This window comes from Lontra canadensis, unplaced genomic scaffold (genome assembly GCF_010015895.1).
Source record: "Lontra canadensis isolate GAN:19392208 unplaced genomic scaffold, GSC_riverotter_1.0 scaffold23, whole genome shotgun sequence".
Taxonomy (NCBI): Eukaryota; Metazoa; Chordata; class Mammalia; order Carnivora; family Mustelidae; genus Lontra; species Lontra canadensis.
Window position 1 is genome coordinate 5,943,124 of NW_022631017.1, and position 18,692 is coordinate 5,961,815.

General features: G+C 51.3%; 2 protein-coding genes across 4 annotated transcripts; both read right to left on the reverse strand.

Moving 5' to 3' along the window:
* Positions 1-322: 322 nt before the first annotated feature.
* CNPY3 (canopy FGF signaling regulator 3) lies at positions 323-9,232 on the reverse strand. 3 transcript variants are annotated; one of them, XM_032862152.1, is made up of 7 exons: positions 8,966-9,222; positions 4,485-4,608; positions 3,905-3,963; positions 3,706-3,839; positions 1,291-1,413; positions 912-1,029; positions 323-562 (listed from the first exon to the last, which is right to left on the reverse strand). In XM_032862152.1, the coding sequence occupies exons 1-7, from the start codon at positions 9,126-9,128 to the stop codon at positions 348-350; spliced, it is 936 nt and encodes a 311-aa protein (XP_032718043.1). In that variant the 5' UTR covers positions 9,129-9,222; the 3' UTR covers positions 323-347. The 3 variants fall into 3 exon arrangements, 2 of the variants coding, with proteins under 2 accessions (XP_032718043.1, XP_032718042.1); XM_032862151.1 differs by lacking the exon at positions 3,905-3,963 and having other exon boundaries at positions 3,706-3,802; positions 8,966-9,219; XR_004383220.1 differs by lacking the exons at positions 323-562; positions 912-1,029 and having other exon boundaries at positions 1,302-1,413; positions 3,706-3,802; positions 3,906-3,963; positions 8,966-9,232.
* Positions 9,233-11,388: 2,156 nt separating this feature from the next.
* Positions 11,389-16,965, reverse strand: PTCRA (pre T cell antigen receptor alpha). The gene is made up of 5 exons (XM_032861950.1): positions 16,899-16,965; positions 14,264-14,323; positions 13,329-13,649; positions 12,397-12,441; positions 11,389-11,756 (listed from the first exon to the last, which is right to left on the reverse strand). Exons 1-5 carry the CDS (start codon positions 16,954-16,956, stop codon positions 11,389-11,391), a joined length of 852 nt encoding a protein of 283 aa, XP_032717841.1. The 5' UTR covers positions 16,957-16,965.
* Positions 16,966-18,692: the final 1,727 nt, after the last annotated feature.

Consider the following 18,692-nt stretch of genomic DNA (forward strand, 5'->3'; position numbering starts at 1 on the left):
GGTGTCCACAGGAGGGGACAGCAGGGGTGGGGTGGCCTGTAGTCTTGCTTCCCGGTCAGGGAGGAGGAAGGGGAGGTGAAGGCTGGGGTGCCCTCCCCATGGGCCCCACACCTGCCCCTCCGGAGTTCACACCGGAGTCCCCCGCAGGCAGGAAATCGAAGGGCCTGCCCGAAGCTGGGGTCAGGAGAGCCGCTTGGCGGAGGGAGGAGGCGAGTTCTTCCCTGGCCCCGTGTCTTTCCTGGTGGCAAGCCACCTGGCAGGGAGGACCTGGAACAGGACAGCTGTCCGCCAGCCAGAACGGGGTCCCGGATTCCTCAGGTTCCAGGTCAGGGGGCACTGGGTTAGGCTCAAAGCTCATCCGGGGGGCTGTGTGTGAGAGGGGACGCCTTCTGGATGCCCTCATCCTCATCAGGGCTGGGGTCTTCCTCCAGGCCACCTAGCTCCTTCCTCTGTTTGCTGCCGCCGCCCGATGCCTTGACCCTGCTGCTCTTCTTTTTAGACTTCTTCCCTCCCAGGGCGGCTGTGTCCCCCTTCTTGCCGGACCACTGCTCTGCCAGGCAACCTGGGGTGAAGAGAGACACCCGCGACGGATTGGTTTGCTGGGAGCAGAGCACTGACGGACAGGGGGGATGAGGGTGGGGGCGGGGACGCGGAACTGGCACCTCGCGGCGAGTCCCTGCTGCCTGCCTCACTGAGGCCCTGGAGGGGTATCTGCGTCCCCTTCCTGTGGTTCTGCACCTGCTTTCAGTACCTCTTATTCCACCCTGTCCCCTCAAACTCCCCAAGGGCAGAGCTGCGAGGACGCCTTCTATTTCATATTTCTCTTCCGTCCTCATACCCACCTCCCCGAGGGGGAGCGAGCGGTAAAACGGAGGGTACAGCGCCCTGCCCTCTCCCGCCATCACACTCACTGGTGTCCTTGCCCTTCAGCACGTGATTGGCACAGAGGAACTGAGTCAGGTCTTCCTCCTGGTGGTTCCTGTACCAGTCCTCGATCACCTCCTCAAACTCTTCCACCAGCACGTCGCACTACGAATCACAACATGGTGCATTGGCAAAGCCCCAGCACTGACAAGCTCCCGGGGGAGCTCAGCTGAGTCTCACAACCCACCGCAGGCCAGGCAGGTGGCTGTGATTCCCCTGAGAAAACTGAAGCTGGAGAGATAAGACAACTTGACCAAAGCCCCCCACCCCACGCCCTCAACTCTTGGGGGCCTTCCTCAGCCACAGACTTGGTCCCCACACTCCCCTGTGAGGCAGGATAGCCTCTGAGGGCTGAGAGGCCCGTACCTGCTTCTTGAGGTCAGCCACCTCTGCAGAGGTCTCATTCCACAGCTCGTAGGGGATGTCCATCACCACCTTGACCCCTTTGTGGACGAGGTTGTGCAGTGTCTCAAAGGTCTCAGACATGCCCTGGAAGAGGCAGTGGGTCTGAGTGGCTTAGAGCGTTCTCCACCCCCACCCTCCTCTCCGGTTAGTGCCAGAAGCCCGACCAGCCAGCTCTGAGTCAGGGCCCTCCAAGGCTTCTCATACTTGACTTCACCTTCCTCTCCCCTCTTTCAGGCCTGCCCCCCACAACCCCTACACACCTACACACACACACACACCTACACACACACACACACACACACACACACACACACACACACACACACACCATGGCTCCCCACACCTCAACCTTCCAAAAAGGACTGCTGTTTGCCTTCAGGCCCTTTGAATGGATACTCCTTTTCCAGGAATTAAGTGTGTCCTGACTCTTTCCCCTCACTGTGCCCAGGAACACTCCCTCATGTCTAGACCCACTGACTACTCTGGCTTCTTCCTGGGGCTTGTGTCTTTCCTGGGTCAGAAGGGGGCAGGTGAGGCAGTGAGGACTCCTGGTTCTGCAAAAATATTTCTGCCAGCTACCTAGGTCTTCTCCCCAGAGACTCCATCTGTACACTGTCCACTTCCTCTTTCTTTCCAGAGGCGATGCATGCAAATACAAGCAAATCCACATACAAATGTATCGTCCTCTCTTGCCCCCACCTCTTATACAAGTGGCAGTAGGTGTCAGCCACACTATTCTGTCCTTTGCCTTTTTTACTGACTAACAGACCTTGGAGACAGTATGAATTCAACTCATAAAGAGCCAACCTCATTCTTTGTTTTGTCCACCAAATGGCCGTATCAATTTATTTAGCCACCAGTGAATGAGTAGAGTGTTTCTAACTTTATTGCTGTAGACAACAGTTTTAAACATTTTTATATTAAAGCAAAACACGGATTTATTATTAAACAGAGTACAAAATTTGTACAAATTTTATTTTTAAAATATTTTATTTACTTGTCAGAGAGACAGAATGAGCAAGGGGAGTGGCAGGCAGAGGCAGAGGGAGCAGCACACTCCCAGCTGAACAAGAAGCCTGATATGGACTCAATCCCAGGACTCTGGGATCATGACCTGGACCTAAGGCAGACACTTAACTGACTGAGCCTCCCAGGTCCCCTTTATTTTATTTTTTTATTTTTTAAAGAGGCTCCACTCCCAGCATGGAGCCCAATGCAGGGCTTGAGCTCACAACCCTGAGATCAAGACCTGAGCTGAGATCAAGAGTCAGATGCTTGGGTGAAAGTCAGTTGGGTGTCCACCTCTTGGTCTTGGCTCGGGTCATATTAGGGTTGTGAGATCGAGCTTGGCATCAGGCTCTGTACTCAGCAGAGTCTGCTTGAGACTTCTCCCTCTCCCTCCCTCCAGTGCGCACATGCCTTTGTGCTCTCTCTCTCAAATGAATAAATCTTAAAAAAAAATTTAAAAATTAAAAAAAGGAGTCAGCCACTTAACCAGCTAAGCTACCCAGGTGCCCCTAAATCTTAAAGATAAAGTCTAAGATTTCTGCTGCTTAAGACTATCCCTCTAGGTTCCCCAGGGATTTCTAACTAAACGACTCTGCGAGAAGGGCACTTAGGTAGAGAACTATGTGAGGCAAGTCTCTTACCATACGGGCCTGGCACTGAAAATGTTGAAGCAAAGAACTGTGGGCCTTGTGCTCATTCTTCAGGGACAGAGGCATTTGTGCACCAAGTAAGTGCATTAAATGTCACACAGGAACCCTGACAGAGGTCCAGGTGAGTGCCCTGTGGGCCTAAAGGGATAAGGTGATCATTGCCACCCTCAACCCTGCTGTGTCTTCTGACATCTCCTCTAAACCCCATAGCACTGCACTCTGAGCTCTCCCTGAGTCAGTGGTCAGGCCTCCCCAGGTAGAGGGTGGGGGGTGTTGCATTTCGGATGGGGAGGGTGAGGGAGGGCCTAGATGGCCCAGCTCACTGGCACCTGGGTGGCTCAGTCATTGGGCATCTGCCTTCAGCTCAGGTCATGATCCCGGGACCTTGAGATCAAGCCCCACGTTGGGCTCTCTGCCTGGCTGGAGGCCTGCTTCTCCCTCTCCTGGTACCCCCTGCTTGTGTTCCCTCTCTCGCTATGCTATGTTTCTGTCAAATAAATAAATAAAATCTTAAAAAAAAAAAAAAAAAGGTACCTATTGCCACTGGAAAGTCAGGGCACTCAGGAGGCGAGAAATGCAAACAGCAGTCGATAAAGATAGGGACAAGGCCAAGGACGGAAGCTCCCTAACCAGGATCTTCAAGTCACAGCCACACCAACAGACCACTTAGATACATGCAAGGCCTTGCCCCGTGGGGAAGGACAAGCACAAATCCAACCTTGGCAAACCGGTTGCTGCCGGTCCTCTCCTTGTGCAGGCTGTAGTCCAGGAGCCTCTTGCAGATGGTCTCAGTGACTTCGATTAAGCGTAAGTCCCTGCAGAGACAGGAGCACAAGAGGGACTGAGCTCCTCTCCCAGCCCCAGCAGGTTAGTGGTCCGTCCCTCCAGCCCTGATACCCCAACACCTGTGCATCTCACCAAAGGGAAGTCAGAGCTGGAAGGAAGATAGGTCATCTGGTCTGGGGGCTCTGAAATGCTGGAACACAGACCAGAGAGACAAAATGTAACAGCTCTATGGGAAGGCATCCTTTATAAAGCAAAATGATTCAATATTTAGATGTTTTTCTAAGGCAAAATGTATTAAATTTTGATGTCAAAATATTTTATTTTGAAAGGATGATCATGGCTGATGAAGGTTTTTTGGGGGCTTATTTTTAATATTTATTCCTGGTAAAATTAAAAGTGGGTAATCCTATGTTATCCATTTTTTTTTTTTTTAAATTGCATTGGCCCATGAAATCCAAGAGTCTGGGATGAGATAAGGTCGAACCATCTTGCTTTGACAGAGTCTTTGACAAGTCTGAGGCTCAGTGGAAGGAAGGGATTTATGAAGATCCCACAATTAGTTGGGGTAAAACCAGCGGGCAAACTCAGGTGTTGGTGAGAACTGCCTCCCTTTGGTGGGTTTGCCTGGCTGGGAGGGAGAGGGAATTCCATGCCACCGAAACCTCTAGGAACAAAGTAGTCCAGGCCAGTGGGTACCCCCCCTTCACTTACGACTTGGTGTATTTGACGCCGGAAGCCTTCCGATCCAGGATGCCATAGCCTGTGTCGATCACCTCCTTGGTCTTGCCTGTCTCCTCAAAAGCGGACTTCAGCTCCACGGCAACATATTTACACACTGGGGGCGGGAGACACAGCACAGCCCACTGAGCCTATGTGAGTCTGACAGGAGGGAGCCAGCTCCCAGCCAGATATGCCACGGTGGGTGCCTCTCCAGACGGGATCACTCAGGGCAGGGAAGGAGTTAGCCCCAGACCACCATGTGGAGGTCACTGGGTGACACTTGGCTCCAAGATTCGCTGCTCCCTGTCCAGTCCCGGCCCTTATCCTACTGACTCCATTTTTCCCAGTTGCTTCCTGCCCCCCCACCCCCTGTAATCATTTTACATTTTCAAATATATAAAAAAGCTGAATAAGTACGAGTAATTATACACCTTCCACTCATTTCAACAGTTTGTTCGTGATCTGCCCCAATCTCTCTCCAGTATAAGATATAAAATAGCAGGATAATACAGTAATATAGTTCAACAGCATATACACTGTTTTTGCTAAACCATTCTGAAAGTAAGTCGCAGACAACATGACCTTTCACCCCTCAAAATGTCCTCACACAACTCTGGAGAACAGGGATTTTCTTCTACCAACCATAAAAACATACTAATCCTCGGAAAATGAACAATAATTCCCATATCGCCTAATACTCAGTCCGTATTCAAATTTCCCCCATTGTCCCCAAATGTGCGGTCTGCCTGCTTTATGACTTGATTTCATATGCTGTTCTGGCACCACCGCTCTGCGCCTACCAAGGTCATCTGCTCCATCCCCTCCAAAGGCCTTGCTCCCACCAGCTCTGTTACATTCATCCTCTCGTTTCCTCTTACTCTTCCTCAGTTACTAAGCAACCCCTGTGTGCCAGGCACTGTCTGGGGATTCACAGCTGAAAACAGGTTCCTCCCTGCTACATACAGTCCAATGGAGTTATCGCTGTGCGTAAGGAGTGTTGCTACTGAAAGTGAGATTTGCCCAAGGCCCTGGGAGAGTGCTTCATGCCTTCTATGGGCTTTTCTACCCATTCTCCCAGCCTCACTTTTATTATTATTTTTTAAAGATTTTATTTATTTGAGAGAGAGTGAGAGACAGAGAGAAAAAGCATGAGCAGGGGTAGGGAGGGAGGGAGGGGCAGAGAATCTCAAGTAGACTGAGTCCAGAGCCTGATGTGGGGCTCAAACTCGGAGCTCAGGGCTCAATCTCATGACCCTGAGATCAGGACCTGAGCTGAAACCAAGAGTTGGCTGCTTAACCAACTGAGGCACCCAGTGCCCTACAACCTCACTTTATTTTTTTTTTAATATTTTTATTTATTTATTTGAGAAAAAGAGAGGAAACAGAGCACGAGGTGGGGGGCGGGAGAGAGGAGAAGCAGACTCCCAGCTCAGTGGGGAGGCTGACACAGGGGACAATCCCAGGATCCTAAGATCAGGACCTGACCCAAAGGCAGACGCTCAACTGACTGAGCCACCCAGGTGTCCCACAACCTCACTTTAAAAAACATCCTCCTGGGGCACCTGGGTGGCTCAGTTGGTTAAGCGACTGCCTTTGGCTCAGGTCATGATCCTGAAGTCCCAGGATCAAGTCCTGCATTGGGCTCCTTGCTCTGCAGGGAGTCTGCTTCTCCCTCTGACCTTTCCCTCCTCATGCTCTCTCGCTCTCTCAAATAAATAAATAAAATCTTTAAAATAAATAAATAAAATAAAAACCTCCTCCTGGGGCACTGGTTCTCCCTCTGCCCCTCCACCTACTCATTTTCTCAATGGCTCTCTCTCTCAAATAAATAAAATCTTCTAAAAAAATAAATAAAGCCTCTTCCTTCTGCAAAGCTCTTCTGGGCCCTCCCCCGACCTGTTCTGATTTCATCTGGGTCTCTACAGGATCCATGTTCTAAGAGCTCTTGGTCACTTTGTGTCTCCCCAACTATAAGGGTACACAAAGTGAGTATCACGTATTGGACTTCTTCTGTATTCCTCTAGTCTGGGACTCTGTGTTAGATACTTAAATACTGCCAAGAGACTGTGTTTGTGGTGGAGCAGCTTCTGATGCCTCCGAACAAATATGATCTGTAGGCTAAATACCATTAGTATTGTTATAATGCTGACAGCAGAATTTGGTAGAAGACCAATTTACCATCAAAAAAGCCCCCCAGAACCAAAAAACAAAAACAAAACCATCCCCTGAAGGCTTGCTTGGTAAAATTTTATAACATACACATTTAATAGATGGCTTAGAGAACTTGGAACACATGAAAAATTCCACGTGACCTCAGAGTCTGCCACGAATTGAGGTGGTTCACCTCCCTGGCTCTCTAGACAGGAACACCTGTCCCCCTCCCCATCTCTGTTCTGCACTCTGGGTAAGCTCATCATCTTTCTGGCTTTTGCCCCCTTCTCCCACGCCCTCAATGTGTAGGATTCCAGGCCCTGGGGAGCTGGAACCTCCTTTCTCTCTTGTGCCCATCAACCACAACCCTGCTTCACAACTCTTCCAAACCTTACCTCTTCAAGACTCCCTCTGGGGATCCCACCCAGAACTAGACTTGGAGGAGACTCATGGCACAGACCCCAGACTCTCATGGATACCCACCTACTCTTTTTCCAGGCAGGTCCTCCTTCCTCTGTGCCAAGGCCTATTTTACTCAGGCTTTAGAGCCAGGAGGCAGGCTTTGTGGACCAGACACAGTCAGCATTTAATAATAAAGGTACAACAATGATAAATAAGAGCAAATACACTATTAAGAAGAGCCTAAGAGTTTGCCAAGCCATCCTATAACTGAAAATCCCTTTAAAATTAATCTTTATCGGGATGTCTTGGGTGGCTCAGTCAGTTAAGCGTCTGTGTTCAGCTCAGGTCATGATCCCAGCATCCTGGGATTGAGTCCCCAATCAGCTCCCTGCTCAGCGGGGAGCCTGCTTCTACCTCTGCCTCCCTCCCTCTCCCCTGCAACCTGCTTGTGCCCTCTCTCTCTCTGACAAATAAATAAATAAATAAATAAAATCTTTAAAAAAATAAAAGAAAATATTCTTTATCTATTACCTACAAAATGAGGCTGGACTAGAATTATCTCTAAGATGTTTGCCAGCTCTGTGCTTCTCAATCTGTGAATGCCTCCTAAGGGAAAGAAATGTGAGGTCCTCAGGCTATGAGAATAGAAAACAAAGAGAGGAAGTGAAACCCCCAAACCATACCATATAGGTTAGGACTAGAGCAAGAGTGAAAGGAAAGCATCCCAACTCTCTACCTTCCTATTTATGGAAGAGATGGACAAGGTACAGGCTAGAACCCACACTGTGAGCCCTCCCAGTGAAGTCGGCTCATTTCATCTTTCATCTCTCAAATGAAAGGATTATGTGTCCCAATCCACCCCATCCCCACTTCCCAGTGCTTAGGGAACATCTGGCCTGCTGTACGCTCTGAACTGGGATGAAACGGATTTATAGCCATCTTTCGGAGGGGTCTGGGGTTATAGAAATGGCAAGGAAGGAGTGACTGTGAAGGTTGGGGTAGAAAAAAGAAATGGTGTGCCGGTAGGGGAGGTGCGGGGATGGCGGCGGGGGGGGGGGGGCGTGCGGGGTGCGGGAGAAAAGGTAGCCCATTCATAGTCCTGCATCACTGGTTTGGGTGCTGGTGGTCTTTTTCTCTCTCTGAAGTTCTATGCCTCCATCCCTGTATCTTTGGGATACACTTTCTCCTGATTCCTAAAATCCTCCTCCCTCACCAAATTCTCCCAGGCTAGATCTACTCTTATCCCAAAGTGGCCCTATTTTTCTACCCATAGGCCTCAGACCCTTCTCCTTCCTCCACACCCACCCGCAGCCCCCACGTGTTTGTCTTTATTTCAAAAATATTCCCTGGATGCCCACCAGGCACTGTGTGAATAAATATCTGAGACAAGGTCCCTGTCCTCGAGGAGCTTAACGCTAGTGGTGGAGTCTATCAATTACACAGAGAGCTTGTGGTGAGGGCCCTTCCTAAGGATAGTCATACGGACCTTTTCAGTTCCTCAAACTTGCCCTTTGCTTCTTAGCCTGTAGGCCTCTGCATCTGCGGTTTCCTGAGAGACTCCCTCTTTTCATGTCTCTTCGCCTAGCTAACTCCTAATTACTGTTTGGTCCTCCGGTACGAATTCCTGACTTCCCTCTGCACACAGCCTCCCCCCACCCCGCCCCAGGCTAGATTAGATGCCTGGATCGTAACTGCTTCTTCTGCACGGGCTTGAGAGCTCCAGGTGACCCGAGACCTGATCTCTTGCCCCGCCCCCCGCGTCCCCAGCGTCCAGCACAGTGCCAGGCACATAGTAGCTTCAGTGAATGAAGAGGATCCTCCTGCTCAGGGAGCCAAGGCCCTTCCATCCGCCCCCTCCCCGCCACTCCGCACGCCCCGCCTCTCTGGCGGGATTCTCCCCGCGGGCCCCGCCCCCTCACCTTCGCATTTGCTGGGAAGTCGAACCCAGTCGGTCTCCTCGGCGTGCGCCGAGCCGGGGCCCAGCTCCGAGGCCGGCAGTAGCAGCAGCAGCAACAGTAGCAGGGAGAGAAGCAGAAGACAGCGGGGCCCGGGCCGGGGCGCGAGCTCAGGCAACGGCTCCATGGTCCAGCCGGACCCGACCCCAGCGGACCCGGCTGCGCTTCCTCCCGCGGCGCGCGCTGGGCAGCTTCCCGCAGCCGCTTCCGGGACTGCACACGTGCCTCGGCGTAACCAGGGCAACAGGGAGCCCCCCGCCCCCACCCGCTGCTGCCTCCGGCCACCTCGGCCCGCCCCCAGAGCCCAGGAAGGCCCGCGGACGACGCAGCCAATGGGCTTTCCGGGGATTGCCCTACAGCGAATGGGAGGGCGATCTTTTTTCAGTTTCGACCAATGAGAGAGCTCATGGTGTCCTCAGTGACCTATGGCAGCATCTTTCCCCAGCCACTAACGGATGTTCTGGGAGGGCCTGGAGGACTAGGACGCGGAGGCGGGAAGCAGCGGTCTGGCCCTTGAATGGGAGGTCCGACTCTTGCATCCTGGTAGAGGTGCGGAAGGCAGTCTTCTCGGCCTTCTCCGCCTCCTTGCGCGTCACTTCACTCCTGGGGTCGTAATGCAGCAAATACTAATTAAGCACCTGCTTTTAAATTTTGTTATTATCGTTGTTGTTATTGTTGTAATTGCTAATCACTAGCAGGCGCTGCGGGTGAGACCTTGGCTACGCACAGTCCCCAGTCTTCAAACTGTCTTAGTGCCAAGTAATCCCAGATTGGTCTCCTGAGAGCTAGAACAAGTCGCCTCCTTTCTGAGCCTCAGTTTCTTTTCTTCTACCCTCCTTCCTGCCTTTCTCCCTTCCTCCGCAAAGCAAAGATTTGGCTAATGAACGATTGTATTTCCCTTCCAATACGATTGAATCTCCCCAGCAATAACAGGGTGCCTGACACGAGGAGATGCTCGGTAGGGCCCCATCTGCTGTATCATCAAGAGGAGGACTTTCTGGGTCCTTGGGGCTGCTTAGACTGCCCCTGAGCTGTTAGAGCATGGTTTGCTATCACCACCTTGGGGGAAAGAAGACTAAGGTAGAACCACTGGTCCAGCCAACTGTCCTGTTCTGCCCAGGGGACACCTAGGTTCAGGTGAAAGCTCCCAAGATTCCTAGGGGTTATTACTGGAGAGGGAAACCCCTGGAAAGCCTGGATCTCCTGCCAGTGCTGGAGAAACAGGCCACACACTCTACTCTGGGGGCCTTATATATTCTCAGCGCAAGAGCCCTTTTCAGGAAACAAAACAAGGGCGTGTGTGTGGCTCAGTCTTTAAGCATCTGCCTTCGGCTCAGGTCGTGATCCGGGAATCCTGGGATCGAGCCCTCCATCAGGCTCCCTGCTCAGTGGAGAGCCTGCTTGTCCCTCTCCCACTTGCCCTGCTTGTGTTCCCTCTCTTGCTGTCTCTCTATCTCTCTGTCAAATAAATAAAAATCTTTTAAAAAAGGAAGAAAGAAACAGGGCACCTGGGTGGCTCAGTTGGTTAAGCAACTTCCTTCGGGTCAGGTCATGATCCCGGAGTCCTGGGATGGAGTCCTGCATTGGGCTCCCAGCTCCTCGAGGAGTCTGCTTCTCCCTCTGACCTTCTCCCCTCTCATGCTCTCTCTTACTTGCTCTCTCTCTCAAATAAATAAATAAAATCTTAAAAAAAAAAAAGAAAAGAAACAAAACAAAATTTCTTTAGTGCCTGACTCAGGCCTGATGCTCAATGAATATTTGTTAAATGAATAATGACCCTTAATTGATTAATAAGGTGTAAGTTTGGAATTAACATCCATGCTCTTGGCATTGTACATGATCCTGCTACCCTGGGGTCCTGGCCCTGTTCTTTTCTGTCAAGTCTGTACAAAACTTCATGTGGAGCCCAGCACCCCACCTTCCTGGCTTCCTGGGCTCCTCGCCCTGACCTCTCACAGAGGCTGGGCCAGGTTGAGGAGACAGAGTGGAGGCCTCTTCTCATGCCTGGCTGTGGGAGGAAACAGAGGTAGGACAGCGTCCTCCCCAAACCCTGGCATCACTTTGCAGTTCTAGAGTCTCACCCTCAGGAAGCCCTCTTCCTCAAGGAAAACTTCCCAGATTTCTGGCTTTTCAAAATTTGCCAGATTCCCTCCTCCCAGGGCAGACATGAATTCAGGTGTTTCATTTGTGTCATTTACTTTCTCCTTTAATTGTTCTCAGTTCTCTGCCCCTCAAATGTCTCAACACCTGTGGCACACCACCCTCCTCCCTGAGAAGGCCTCAGTCTGGGACAAGAGACAGAGCCCTGCCCCGGAAACTTCCATCTGCAGGAGAAGGCAGGTCACATACAAATACTGCAAGCCTTAAGGAAGGAATTTCGGGGAGGCTCATGAGCACCGGGCCCAAGCTCGATGGGTAGAGAGCGTCCCCTCCTTCCAGCCTGAGCTCTGGGGGGGCTCCTGGCCAGAACGGCGGGGCTGCGGCGCCAGCGGGGTGGGCACGGCGAGCCCGGGGCCGGTGGCCCCTCCAGCACAGCTGCCAATCCAGGCGGTGGGGGCTGAGGGCCCGCCGGCGGGCGGAGGCTGCGGGAGACCGCCGGGCGCCTGCGGGCAGGTGGGGGGCGCGGGGAGCCCGGGGTCCCCCAGGGCGGAAGGCGGGGCGCGGAGGCTGCTGCAGGTCAGGAGCACGTCCAACAGCAGCAGCTTGAAGAGCAGCAGTCGCAGCGCCCCCAGCCGCAGGGCCTGGCCCCGCGTCCCTGCGGGGACGGAGATGAGCGGTTAGGGCCAGAGGCCGGCTTCAGTCCCACCCACCCGAGAAAGTTCTCCCGGGAGCAGGGGCCTTGTCCCCCCGCCCCTGCCATTCCTCCTTCCCGCAGTTCCCCAAAGCCTGGGAAAGTCCTCCCTGGTGTCTAGCCTCAGCTCTAATTGGAAATAGTAACACATTCCTTCCTAGCCTTCATTTTATTTTATTCTCCCAAAACCAGGGGGATGCAGGCCAAGCAGGGATTAGCATCTGACGCAGAGAGTAACCGGACCCCTATTCTCTATGTGCGGAAGTAGAACTGGACTCAGTACTCTGTCTGGTGGTGGTCTGGTCTCCCAGGGCTCTGACGCTGACACCATCTATCTGGGCTGCCCGGGGAGAGCTTCACAGAGCCCTCTGTTAGCTGTCGCCTACGCTTTTCAACTGGTGGCCAGGAATTAGTCTGGGGTCATAGGATCCACCCCCATCTACCTGTAGATAGACTGAAGCCCAGGCTTGTCAGTGCCCCAACCCAGCAAGGCAGCCTCTTCAGGAACCACCCACCAAGCCCCTCCCACCCCGCCCGACCCAACACCAGTGGGACCATCATGCCAGACCCAAACAGGCTGAAGATCCTGGTCCCCAGTACTCACCCCTGAGACGCTCCCAGAGGCAGGTCCTGGCTGAGGAAGCCTCTCCTGGCAGCCAAGAGGAAGAGAATGAGTCTTTTGGGATGGGCTTTGCTGTCCACCCAAGCTCTGTGCCCCAGGCCTGGCAGGGGGCAGCCACGCATGGCAAGTTGCATAAATGGACAAATGAACAAGCACCAGGAAAGCTGAGCCCCCTCAGAGGCTCAGATCTTTCTCTGTCCCCACTGTCCTCTATTCTGTGTCCCCTCCCCCACCCCCTCCTCAGGGAAGCTGAGGTCTCTCAGCACTTTTAGACGAGGACTTGGATTCTTAGCAGCCTTCTTTGAAAGGCAGGGCATTTATTCAACAAACATTCCCATTTGGAAGATGCCAGAACTACCATAATCCAAAAACAGGAAGCCAGTCATCTAGTAATAATAACAGCTGGCTTTGCACACATCCCTTAAACATCTCTGGCCTGTAAAACTGGGAAAATAATATGATTTTCTTCATGAATATGAGGTGTTTCCAACAGTGCCTGGGACAGTGTAGTCAATAAGTAGATGATAGCATTGTGTTATTTGATTGTCATTTGGTTCTGCTAGGTCGGGTGTCATAGATAAGGTGATATAGATATTAACCTTAGCTACATAAATCTAGATATCAACCCAAGGTAATAGGAGGGAGGCGGTGTAATTAACTCTTGGAGGTCATGCCTCAGAACCTGGATTTGAAAGAGATATTTGGGGGCTGGATATTTGAAGGAGTTGCAAACCCAGGACTCAGGGCCCTGAGGCCACACTGCTCTGAGCCCAGGCATTGCCTCATTTGGAGGGCTGGCACAGGGACACCCACCATGCCCCCATGGGATCCTGCCCTGTCTTCCAGCATATCCTGTTTCCAGAGTGTGTGGGAGGGGCAGGGAGCATCCACAGGGGCCCGGACTCTGTCCCCACCTGACAGCTGTAGGGGCCGTGTGCTCTGGCTGCGGTCGCCAGCCTCGGGCCCTGTGTGGCAGACCAAGTTTTCCCAGGCTGCCAGCTCCTCGGAGGGCAGAGAGAGCTGGGCCAAGCTCGTCCAGGTGCCGTCAGCCTCTGGGGAAGGGCCATAGGTGAAAGCGTCCAGGGAGCTGCCATTGCCAGCGGAGAACCAGATGGGGCCCCCAAAGCCTGGGGGTGCAACATCGAGGACCAGGCAGACCACCAGTGTCTGCTGTTTCCCATCCACCAGCAGCGTGATCGGCGGGGCCAGAGAGGGGAACGGTGTGCCCCCGACACCTGCAAGAGAGCATGCACCTGTGGGGGGCCGGTCTGTCCCTGCCAGCCTCCCATAATGGGTTTCTATCCTTCCATCTGGGTTTGCTTCCATCATCCATCTCTCCTTCCATCCACACATCCGTCCCTCTCTCCTTGCATTTGCCCATCTGTTTGTTCATTCATCCTTTCCCCAGCAACCATCTTTCCTACATCTACTATTTCTTTCTTTCTTTTTTGGTTTTTTTTTTTTTGAGATTTTATTTATTTATTTGACACAGAAAGAGATCAGAAGTAGGCAGAGAGGCAGGCAGAGGGGAAGGGGAGAGTAGGCTCCCTGCTGAGCAGAGAGCCCAATGTGGGGCTCCATCCCAGGACCCTGGGATCATGACCTGAGCCGAAGGCAAGAGACTTAACCCACTGAGCCACCCAGGCGCCCCACATCTACTCTTTCTACCTTCCATCCATGTGTCTGTCCATGCTTCCAGGCATCCATCCATCCCTCACCCATCTATCCTATCTCAACCTATCTGTGCCAGGAACTGGGGATGTAACACTGATGAAGACATTGGCCCTGCCCTCAAGGAATGCAGTCCCAGGGGAAAGATAGCAGATGCAGCAACAAATTCTTACAATACCTGGTCGTGCCAGCCTCAGGAGGGTGGTTACCACTGGGGGGGAAGGGAAGGAAACAAGATCTGGAATGAGATTAAAGAGGGTTTTTAATGTAACTTTTTGTTTCTTTTATCTGATTCAAATATGGCAAAATGTAAACCATTTGTTAATCTGAGTGGGATATGCATAGGTGTTTATTTAATCATTGTCAGTTCTTTTCTGTAGGTCTGTTGTTTTTTTTTTAAGATTTTATTTTTATGTAATCTCTACACTCAGTGTGGGGCTCCAACTCACAACCCAGAGACCAAGAGTCCCATGCTGTACTGACTGAGCCAGCCAGGTGCCCCTAAAGTATTTTTTTTTAAAGATTTTATTTATTTATTTGACAGACAGAGATCACAAGGAGGCAGAGAGGCAGGCAGAGAGAGGAGGAAGCAGGCTCCCTGCTGAGCAGAGAGCCCGATGCGATGCGGGGCTTGATCATGACCTGAGCCGAAGGCAGAGGCTTTAAACCACTGAGCCACCCAGGTGCCCCCCTAAAGTATTTTTTAAAGACCTTTGTTCAGATATACTTTATGTACTATACAATTCACCCATTTCTTTCTTTCTTTCTTTCTTTCTTTCTTTCTTTCTTTCTTTCTTTCTTTCTTTCTTTCTTTCTTTCTTTCGTTTTTTCCAAAGATTTTATTTATTTATTTGAGATAGAGAGTGAGAGTGAGAGAAAGAGCACAAGTTGGAGGGGATAGGAAGAGGGAGAGAGAGAGTCACAGGCTCTTCACTGAGCAGGGAGCTTGATGTGGGCCTCTATCCCAGGACTCTGGGATCATGACCTGAGCCAATGGCAGATGCCCAACCAACTGAGCCACCCAGGCACCCTACAATTCACCCATTTCAAGTGTATGTCTTTATTATTTTATATTTTAAAAATGTTTTATATTTATTATATTATTTATTTATATTTTTTTAAAAAAACAGGCGGGGTGCCTGGGTGGCTCAGTCGTTAGGTGTCTGCCTTTGACTTGGGTCATGATCCTAGCCCCACATGGGGCTCCCTGCTCGGCAAGGAGTATGCTTCTCCCTCTCTTCTCCGTTTGTGCTCTCTCTTGCTAGCTGTTTCTCTCTCTCAAATAAATAAATAAAATATTTTTTAAAAAAGAAAAGAAAAGAAAAGAATAAAAGAAAAAAGAAATACCCCAGGATGCAGGAATGGACACCAGAGGATCTTGTGGGGAGGTCAGAGAAGGGTGCTCAGGAAAGGTTTCTTGAAGGTCAAAGAACAGATCTAGAAGTTTGTGGACGGTAAGCAGCCTATTCAGGATTTGAACTCAGGTCTCTGACTCCCACTCCCGTAGACCACCCCACTTGGAAGGATGACTAAGATTTTGCTACATGACACAGTGCATCAAGCCTGGGGCATTGTCTCAGGCAGAGTTGGTTGGACTCCCAACTTGTCTGCTTAATTTACTGAATCTTAATTGCTGCATCAATATAATGAGGTTAAGGGGCGCCTGGGTGGCTCAGTGGGTTAAGCCTCTGCCTTCGGCTCAGGTCATGGTCTCAGGGTCCTGGGATCGAGCCCCGCATCAGGCTCTCTGCTCAGCAGGGAGCCTGCTTCTTCCTCTCTCTCTGCCTGCCTCTCTACCTACTTGTGATCTCTCTCTCTGTCAAATAAATAAACAAAATCTTAAAAAAAAAAATAATGAGGTTAATAACACCAGCCCAGTAAAATTGTTGTGAAGAAAAAAGATCATGAATGTCAAACACCTTGGCAGAGAAGTATTAGTATTATTATCAATGCTGATATAATAAGACATGGCAAACAAAAGGGACAGAGAAAGGTATGAGTGAGCTCCAGGACCCTCGAGTTCCTGAGCCTCTTCACTTATACAGACACTCTCCCCAGGTTGAGTTTAGCATGTGCCTCCTCCACGAAGCTGCCCGGGATTGCTTCTCCTCACCCTAGCTGCCCCCTTCTCAGAGCTCGGACCTCTTGCCATGGGCTCTTCCTGCTCCACGTGGATGTGGTTTATCTCCCTAGTAAGGGAGAGTTTGTGAAAATACTGGGGGCCAGCTTTAGATCAAAGATGACCTTCCCCCACCACATACATGCAAACACGTGCCTGCTTCTAGATGAAGCTGGAATTCTCATCTCTAAACACAAGTCCTTTGACCCCATCCTCCATTTTGAAGGACTGAGGGTAATACCCTTGAGAAGTCACTGGGGACTTGAGACCTCCCCTGAGAGCCTACTGAGAAGGGGAGCAGGGAGTGAACCTGAGACATTTTGAGGCCTATGGGAATAGGGCAATCTGAGGGCAGGAGCCCGGGACAGGAAGGACAGGAGATGACCTTACAACGTTGCCCTCTCTCAGCCCAGGCTACCCCATCTCCATCCTCTCTGGATGTCTATCCAGCTTGCTGTCATGTCTCTACACCTCCAAGAGGCGACTGCCCAACCAGGGAATCCAACAGAGCAGACTCCAAGGAGCGGACTCGGGGCCCCAGGGTGAGGCAGCTGGAAGGCAGAAGATGATGGGGAAGGAAATGGTGGGCTTATGATGAGACCCTCGCCTACCCAGGGAGTACCAGAGCTGGGGGGGTGGGGAGGGCTTGGGCCAACTAATGGGGCACAGAGAGGGAGGCAGGGAGGGGGCTCACCTGTGGGCAGGGCTGGACATCCGAGGGCCAGGAGAAGCAGCAGCCAGGTCCCGGCCATGGCCCTCCTGAGAGGAGGCAGGACCCAGCTGCAGACTTGAGGTGTGGGCTGTGGGAGGAGGTGCCCGCAAGACTGTCTCCCAGGCAGCAGGCCCAGCTGCTCCACCACGAGCCAGAGCCGTTCCCGGTGAGGAGCCCCTCCTGCCTCCACCCTGGCCCTCAAACCCGGTCCTCTCTCAGGGGCCCAGCAACTCAGGGTGCCCCTCCCACACCCTGCTCCCTCCTAGTTGAAGAGCACAGCATGGTCTGCAAAGCCCTTTCCCAGTCACTGGCTCAGCCACCCACGGGATCCTGAGCACCGGGCAGCACCCTGAGCCTTCCATTCTGCTCGTCACTCCACCCACCCAGCTGCTGTGAGCTCCATCGAACATGAGGCAACTGGGGCTCAGAGACATGGAGTGACCTGCTTGAGGCCACACAGATGGCAGGGGGCAGACTGGCCTTACTATAGCCCCAAAGCCCAACACACTCATTTCCATGTTATTACAACACCTCATACCCACGACCACCCATACCCACCTATTTAAAAACAGAATTTAGGGGCACCTGGGTGGCTCAGTGGGTTAAAGCCTCTGCCTTCGGCTCAGGTCATGATCAAGCCCCGCATCGGGCTCTCTGCTCAGCAGGGAGCCTGCTTCCCCCTCTCTCTCTGCCTGCATCTCTGCCTCCTTGTGATCTCTGTCTGTCAAATAAATAAATAAATATTTAAAAAAAAAACAGAATTTATTTCTCAGAGCAGTTTCAGGTTCACATCGAAATTTATGGGAAGTTTTGGAGATCTCCCATATATTCCGTGCCCCTTCCCTTGAACCCCTTTCTAAAAATAAACTCTTGGGAGGCCTTCTAGTATCATGAAGAAATATTAAAAATAGGGGCACCTGGGTGGCTCAGCTCTTAAGCCTCTGCCTTCAGCTCATGACCTGATCCCAGGGTCCTGGGATTGAGTCCCACATCAGGCTCCCTCCATCTCCCTCTGTCTGTGGCTCCCCCTGCTTATGCTCTCACTCTCGCTCTCTCTCTGTTGTATAAATGAATGAAATTTAAAAAACGTTTTTTTAAGTTGTGGTAAAGTACACATAACATAAACTTTATCATTCTCACCGTTTTTAAGTATACAGTTTAGTGGTAGTAAGTACAATCACAGTGTTGTGAGAACATCACCACACCCCATCTCTAGAATTATTTTCATCTTGCAAAACTGAAACTCTGTCCCCATTAGACACTAACTCTCCATTCTATCTCCCCTCAATCCCATGGCAACCACCACTCTGTTTTCTGTCTCTGTGAATTTGACTACCTCAGTAAAGTGGAATCATAGAGAATTTGATTTCTTTGTGCCTGGCTTGTTTCACACAACATGTTGTCATCAACTGTGTTGTGGCAAGTGTCAGAATATCCTTCCTTTTTTAGGGCCAAATAATATTCCACTGTATGTATATACTGATGTAGGAAAAGACATTAGAGTTCAAACGTGACGGCCAAGAAAGAATTCTTGAAGATGTCTTTGGTGCAAAAGGTGATTTTTTTATAGATAGTTTTTTTTAAAAGATTTTATTTATTATTTGACAGAGAGAGAGAGAGATCACAAGTAGGCGAAGGGCAGGGGGAAGCAGGCTCCCTGCTGAGCAGAAAGCCTGATGTGGGGCTGGATTCCTGGACCCTGAGACCATGACCCGAGCCAAAGGCAGTGGCTTAATCCACTGAACCAGTCAGGTGCCTCGTTTTGGTAAAATTTTA